The sequence below is a fragment of the Otolemur garnettii genome, unplaced genomic scaffold (genome assembly GCF_000181295.1).
Source record: "Otolemur garnettii isolate 467f Iridium unplaced genomic scaffold, OtoGar3 scaffold00011, whole genome shotgun sequence".
Classification (NCBI taxonomy): domain Eukaryota; kingdom Metazoa; phylum Chordata; class Mammalia; order Primates; family Galagidae; genus Otolemur; species Otolemur garnettii.
The window spans coordinates 30,347,005-30,354,791 of record NW_003852406.1 but is presented as its reverse complement, the minus strand read 5'-3'; the positions used below and the strand labels follow the sequence as shown (position 1 = coordinate 30,354,791).

Below are 7,787 nucleotides of genomic sequence, written 5' to 3'. Positions count from 1 at the left end.
AGGTCTTTATTGACAGTTCTGTTAAAAAGTTTAATATTCAGATTATACATTAAATAGAATCAAATAGGTGGCAGCAGTTTTATTAAGCATGAAGTCAGTTGACATGCATGTGGAGGAGGTAATGGTGTCCACAGCTGGCAGTGTCCAACAGGATTCTGAAGTGGTCAGGCTGTTAGGCAAGTTATTACTGTGGGCTTTCCCTGCACACACACTGGTGATCCAGCCATTTCTCCCCACCTCCCTCCACAGCCTGCTGCTGTCTAGCCTGTTAGCTGTGCTAGCAGCTTGTTAATCTACCTGGAACTAAGGCCCAGAATTCTCTCCCCTTTATTTCTGGAAGGAGTGCTGATCTCATTTGCCACCTGAACAAAAAGCAGTACTTAAATAGAACTAAAACTACCCACATGTGGAGCTTCTCAGAACTGTCAGCTATTGTTGGGGTAAGATTGGCATATGAGGTGCTGGTGCCATATCCTTGCCTGGAGACCTAACAGACTTGCCCAGAAGAGTGCCCATGCCCAGACTGAAGAGACCAGGGCTCAGGAAGATGCTCGGAAGGCCTGCCGTCTGTCCTGAAGAAACTTGAAGCATGGCCCCTGGTTCCATTTTCTCCTTTTAATAAAAAGAGTCAATGATATCTTTGTACTTCTCCAAAACTGTGAGCCGCTTCAGTTTCATTGTGGGACCTAAAAGAGAAATTGGTAGAAATTAGTGAAGCTCAGCCTCTGAGAACTCTGAGAAGGTAAAGATCTGATTTCAGGCCAGTGCAGAGGCTCATGCCTGTAATCCCAGCACTCTGGGAGGCCAAGGTGGGTAGATGGCTTGAGCTCAAGAGTTTGAGACCAGCCTGAGCAAGAGGAAGACCCCTGTCTCTACTAAAAATAGAGGAAAACTAGCCAGGCATTGTGGGCACCTGTGGTCCCATCTACCTAGGAGGCTGAGGCAGGAGGACCACTTAAGCCCAAGAGTTTGAGGTTGCTGTGAGCTATGACACCACAGTACTCTATCCAGGACAACAGAGTAAGACTCAAAAAGAAAAAGATCCACATTCAGTGAGTCCTGTGACTCTGGGATGAAGCTAGATGATTTGGACAGACAGCTGGCCTCTAAGACAAGGAGCCCTCCTGGGGCTCCTGCTCCTGGTGCTGTCCCCTCCTCACTTGTCTCTTTTGGTCTGTGTGGCTCGCAGAGTATAGAGGAAGTGATAGTGTGTAACAGCAGGTTACAAAGGACTGCTGTTTCTTTCACGTACATAATAGAGTGGTGGAAGCCATTTTCACCTTATCCTTGACCTGCACCCATTCTTGATCCTTGGTCCATTTTCTATTATGCCCCTTGAATGAATAAATGATTCGGGCAATTAAATAAAAAAGACTATAGTTTCTGTCTCATGCTCCCTCTTGGATCATTTGGGGGTAAGCCAGCTACCATGTTTGAGGACACACTGGCAGCCTATGAAGAAGTGGCCAACAGCCAGTGAGGAGCTGAAGCCTGACAGCAACCACGCACGTAAGCACAGCTCTGGTGCTGGCCTCCCTGGCCCCGCTGCTCCTGTTTCCTGACCTACAGAAATGTGGATAATAAATGTTTTAAACTGTTACCGTTTGGGGATAATTTGTTACATAGTATAAATAATACATCATCTCTGAATTTTTGTGATAGTTCAGAAAAAAAAAGTTGGACGTAATGCTTTCTTTTTTCTTTTCCTTTTTTAAAGAGAAGGGGTCTTGTGCTATTGCCTCGGCTAGAGCGCAGTGGTGTGATCACTCCTGGGCTCAAGTGATCCTCCTGCTTTAGCCTCCCAAGTAGCTGGGACTACAGGCACCCACTGTCATACCTAGCTAGTTTTTAATTTTTTTTTGTAGAAACAAAGTCTTGCTGTATTTCCCAAGCTGGTGTCCAATTCCTGACCTCAAGCAGTCCTCCAGCTCAGCCCCCTAGATCAGGTGTCCTCAAACTACGGCCCACGGGCCACATGCAGCCCTCCTAGGACATTTATCCAGCCCACCAGGTGTTTTTGCTGTTTTTGCTGCCGCTGCCTGTCCTGCTTAGAGGCCACCTTGTGCTGGGGCCCTCCAACGGTCTGAGGGACAGTGAACTGGCCCCCTGTTTAAAAAGCTTGAGGACCCCTGCCCTAGATGCTGAGATTGCAGGTGTGAACATCCGCACCTGGCTGACACCATGCTTTGATGGACTGTGACAGGGCAGGGGAGCCCTAGTTGGGGTTGGAGGGGGCCTCTGCCGTGGTTTTTATGAATGCTTTTACCTAAATCTCTCTTCTTGCCCTTGGTTTCCCACCTCTAAAGCAAGGTCGAAAGGACTCTGATTTGAGGTCCTGCCTACCTTTAAGTCATTTTTGTGCCTGGCTCACTTTTAACTTTGTAACTGGAAACTTCAGAATACAAGTCATCTCTATTAACTTGGTAGAGAGGACACCTTCTGTCTGTGCATTCAGCAAGTTGGCACCAGACAACCAAATAAGCTCAAGGTCTGTGAGCTCAATGCAGCTCAGCATTACTGTGGATAGTTGCATCTGGGTTCAGCCTTGATGGGCTTGAGGGAATCTCACTGGAGAAGCCATTTTCACTTCTCCATGCCTTGAACATAGCAAGATGCTAAAGCTAAGAGCAACCTCATCTAGCCAGCTGAGGGTACACGAGAGCCCTTTTCTGCCTGTGTGCCGTGGTCTGGAATGGCCTCATCCTCTTACCTGTCACATGAGCTGACTTGCTGAAGATAACAGTAGTCTCAACCCTAGAGCCGGCGACTCCTGCTCCAACATTAGCTGCTCCATAGTGTTTGCCTGATAGTGCCACTGATTTTAGGGTCCCATAGTAGAGGCAAGGTTAAATGTGTGTTCGAATTGGTAAGTTCTAGCACATACACATCCAATAGGCTCTACACAACCAAGGCCATGTACCAGGCTCCCACAGGAAGGAGATAGCTGTGACCTTTTTTGCCATGGCTGCTTCAGAACAGATACCTGTCAGGCCCTTCTGCACGGACCTTAGAATAGTGAAAAGAAAAATACCTACCAAACTCTCCACCTGAAATGGAGAAGTCGCGCTCAAGAATGGCCCACTTCTGGATGTGGTAGGGTCGGGCTGCGGCATTCATGTTGACCCTCTGGATCCCCTCTTCAATGGCCTGATACACAGCGTCATCCCTCTTCCCCACAATCTCGGACACCGTGGTCGCTTTGCTGCCCACCCTCTGGCAGAACTCCACAGCTTGTTCAGTGAGGTTGTCAGTTGGGTCAGAGGTTTCTGGGTCCAGAGTGCACTGAAAAGCCAGAGGTAGATGAGGATGAAGCCTCACCTTGCGGGACACAGGCCCTGGTCCAGGGAGCATCTGTGCTATAGACAGTGACTTCACGATGAGGATCTCCTAATTCTCAAGCCACTGCTACCTCTGCCACACAATGGGGCCTAACACAGCAGCACCCTACTCCTTCTAGAACCATCTGTTTGAAACAGAGGCCATGTGGCTTCACATGCTTGCCATCAGCTGCAGCAAGACCTGTGTGGGCAAGGGTGGGGGCAGCAGCTCTTTGGGAGCTGAAATGTGCTGGTGACATGTCAAGGACCATCACAGCCACATACCGGGGACAGGAGGAGTTCTGTGTGCTGCAGCTGCTCCATGGTGCAGGCAGCATTGACTACTCTTAATCTGGAATAAAACCATGAGCTCCAGGTGTGCCCTGGGCTGAGCATGGCTTCTGCAGGGCCGGATCCACAGACCCCCACCTGCTGTGGCTCCTCCAGAGCCAGAATCCCCTGGACACACCTTCAAAGTGAGCAGCATGGACAGGAACTTCCTCTGGTCCCCGATCAGCATGGCGTTGCTGACGATGGGCAGCTCCACTTTCACAGCCTCCTCGATGGGCACAGGGGGCACATTCTCCCCACCGGCTGTGATGATTAGTTCTGGGGAGGGAAGGTCGGGCCCACCAGACTGTAGTCCTAGTGCCCAGGCTGGACCACAACCCAGACTCAGCCACAGCCTGGGAGCTCAGGACAGAAGGTGGTGCTGCCAGGACAGCCCCTGTCTGGGAGCCAAGAAGCAGTACCAGGCCCCTCTGAAGCCTCTCACAGCTGCTGGGGGACAGTGGCAGTCCCCAAGGATAAATGCTCCACTAGGGATCCCTCTCCTCCGTTCATCATCCGAGACTCTGGCTGCTCAGACATCTCATCCGGCCCTCCGTCAGCCCAGTGCCTCAGTGGACCTCTCACCCTGGCCTCTAGACAGCCCGTGTCATGTCCCCTCCCTGCCTCTGCTGAGTAACCACCACGGCCACCACTCACTTCACAAGCAGCCACTTGTTTACTCTGCACAGGAATCCCATGAAGACACAGGCACTCATTATTTTATTTACCCGCATCTTTTGCTGCCAGTAAATAATAAAAATCCTTAGCAAACAAGATCTAGAAAGGAACTTACTTAGTCTGGTAAAGAATATCTACAGAAAATCCACAGCAAACATAAATAAAGATAAAATATTTAAAGCTTTTCCTGAGATTGGACACAAAACAAGGATGAACAGTACGACCACTTCTATTCAACAGCCTTCTAGAGGTCCTACTCCGTGAAATAAGGCAAGAAAAAAATCACTGGGAATGGAAAGGAGGAAGTGAAACTGTCATATTTGCAGAGGATATGATTGTGCCCATAGAAAATTCAAAACAATGTATACATTACTAAAAGGTGGACTAAGCAAGGTCGTTTGATACAAGGCCAATATGCAAAAACAATTGCATTTCTGTATAACAGCAGGAAAATATGTAAAACAAAAAAATTTTTTTTCTTCTGAGACAGAGTCTTACTCTGTTGCCCTGAGGAGAGCGCTATGGCATCATAGCTCACAGCAATCTCAAACTCTTAGGCTCAAGAGATCCTCTTGCCTCAGCCTCCTGAGTAGCTGGGACTACAGGTGTCTGTCACAATGTCTGGCTACTTTTAGAGATGGGGTGTTGCCCATGCGCAGGGTGGTCTTGAACTCCTGAGCTCAAACAATCCACCTGCTTCAGCCTCCCAGAGTGCTGGGATTATAGATGTGAGCCACTGTGACTAGCCAAGAATTTTTTTTTCTTTTGAGACAGAGTCTTACTATGTCACCCTTGGTAGAGTTCTGAGGTGTCACAGCTCACAGCAACCTCAAACTCTTGGGCTTAAGCTATTCTTTTACCTCAGCCTCCCAAGTAGCTGGGACTATAGGCACCGGCCACAATGCCTGGCTGTTTTTTTTGTTGCAGTTGTCATTGTTGTTTTTAGCTGGCCCTGGCTGAACCGAACCCACAAGCCTCGGTGTATGTGGCTGACACCCTACCCACTGAGCTATGGGTGCTGCCAGCCAAGAATTTTTTAATGACACTATTTACAATAGCATAACAATTTTTTAGAAGTAAAATATGAGGGAAGATGTGCAAAAATCTCTATACTAAAAACTATATACTATACTATTGAGAGAAATTTTAAAAGACCTAAGTAAATACAGGGAAGGATATACCGTGTCTATGGATTGGAAGACTTAATGTTGTAAAGATGTACCTCCTCACCAAATTAATCTATAAATTCAGTGGAATCAAAATCAAAATTCCAGCCAATTTTTTTGAGGAAATTGATGCAATGATTCTAAAATTCATTGTGAAATGCAAATGGCCAACCATAGCCAAGTTATTTTGAAGATGAAGACCAAGGATGTGGGACTTACAGAGTCTTGTATCTAGTTCTGTCATAAAGTTACAGGAATTAATACATTGGGGTATTGGTGCAAGGATAGGCAAACAGACCAGTGGAACAGAATAGAGTCCCAAGAATAGACCTCTCACTGGCAGTCACTTCATGAATGACACAGATGGCACTGCAAAGTTATGATGAAAGGATGGTCTTTTCTAGAAGTGATGCTGGGTCACTTGGATATGTATTTGGAGAAAAGGTTTCTGGACCCTTACCTCTTATCATACTAGTTCTAAGAGGAGGGCCAACTCTGTATAAACTTGGTTCTCTGCCTACTATCCTTTCCTGTTCTGGGATTCCAATCCCCTCACTTGCTGTTACAAAGGGGAACACTAGGTGGCACCCCCGCACACACGAGCAGCCACCTGTGGCTTCTGAGCAAAGGTTTTATCCAAGAGTACTGGCCAGGGCTCACAGGCCTTCACATCCCTGGGCCCAAACAATGCTAGGACCTCCTGTTCCTCCATGGAGTGTCAGAACCTCCATGGCCACCGGTTGGAACCTGGGCATGGTCACACATCTGCCTGAATGGTATCCAGAAAGTTGTTCACCCACTCACCAAACTTCATTTCCCCCCGGGAAACCCGGTATCTGATTCCCATGTGGGTGCATAAACATCTTTCCATGGAGGAATTCACATTTATTTCACTGACTGGGCAGAAAATTTATCTGAAGTCTCATTTTTTGTTTGTTTTGTTTTTGGAGACAGAGTCTCATTCTGTTGCCAGGGCTAGAGTGCCCTGGTGTCATAGCTCATAGCAACCTCAAACTTTTGGGCTCAGGTGATCCTCTTGCCTCAGCCTCTCAAGTGGCTGGGACTATAGGTGTCCACTACTATGCTTGGCTATTTTTTCTATTTTTAGTAGAGATAGCGATAGAGACATTCTTGCTCAGGTTGGTTTCGAACTCCTGAGCTCAAGCAATCCACCTACCTCGGCCTCCCAGAGTGCTAGGATTATGAGTGAGTCACCACATCCAGCCTGAACTCTTAATTTTATATCCAATTTGCGTTCTGTTCTCTATATCTGTGTTTGCATATACAAACACATATTTATGTCCTCAAGTCTTCTAGAAATATTTGCTTTGTTTTTCTAGGAGGTTTGAATTCTAGCGTCATCATTTTCTAGCTGGGTGAGCTTATGCAAGTTACTTATCCTCTCTGGAGATCCTTCTTGGTAAGACAGGGTAATATCAGTTCCTGTCCCCCAGGACAGAAGAGTAAGTAAAATGCTTTCAGTGAAGGTGCATGATGCTGGAAGCAGGTATAAATAGTGGTGGGAGGAGAATTCCTCCCATGCCCCACTGTAGCCTTGACCCCACCAGCAGGCCAGGGTACTCACCTTTGAGGCGCCCTGTGATATAGAGGAAGCCATCAGCATCCAGGTGGCCGGCGTCACCTGTGTGCAGCCAGCCGTCCTCGTCGATGGCCTCACGTGTCTTGTCCTCCATGTTGAGGTAGCCCATGAAGATGGTGCGGCCCCACAGGCAGATCTCCCCAATGCCCTCTGCATCCTGGTTCACCAGCTTCACCCGGCAGCCTGGCACCACTTTGCCTGAGCTGGTCGCCAGGGGCCGGAGAGGTGGTCAGAGAGGCTGCTGCCTCTAAGCCCAGGATGAGGGCCCACTGGGGAGCTGGGTTTTCAGCCCCATCTACTGATGACTAGATGGTGTCCCCTCCAGGGGTTTTCACATTTTAATAGGGGATTTAGAGAGGAAACGTAGCTCTAATTAAAGGGTTCTAGGTGAGTGGATGATGAATGAAATGTTAGTGGCAGAACGTGGAGCAGGTGCTGGGCTGGCAGGGAGGGCATGTATTTGAGCACAACAGATGACCCTTCAATGCCTGGAGCTGGCTGCCCCGCTCACCTACTAGAATTCTGGCCCAGTTCCTCCATTCCCACCCCAAATGGCCCATGGGCCATCAGCTATCCTGGAACAGCTGTAAGTATACCCCACATGAACAAGGAGTGGGGTAGAGGAAAATCGCTCCATCAGGAGTCAGGGACTCTCTGGGTAGTTCAGGCTATTTTCAGCCACAGATGATCATGACA

The 7,787-nt window shown here is 48.2% G+C and overlaps 1 protein-coding gene across 2 annotated transcripts in view; it reads right to left on the bottom strand.

Annotated features, from left to right (window-relative positions):
- Window positions 1-370: 370 nt before the first annotated feature.
- The window catches only part of ACSBG1 (acyl-CoA synthetase bubblegum family member 1), a 55,829-nt gene continuing 48,412 nt past the window's right edge, over window positions 371-7,787 (bottom strand). For both annotated transcript variants that reach the window (XM_012801925.2, XM_012801924.2), the window contains exons 11-14: window positions 7,077-7,294; window positions 3,787-3,926; window positions 3,036-3,282; window positions 371-686 (exon numbers count right to left, since the gene is read on the bottom strand). In XM_012801925.2, the coding sequence (XP_012657379.1) occupies window positions 616-686; window positions 3,036-3,282; window positions 3,787-3,926; window positions 7,077-7,294 (676 nt within the window). In that variant the 3' untranslated portion in view covers window positions 371-615. The remainder of the gene's footprint in view (window positions 687-3,035; window positions 3,283-3,786; window positions 3,927-7,076; window positions 7,295-7,787) is intronic.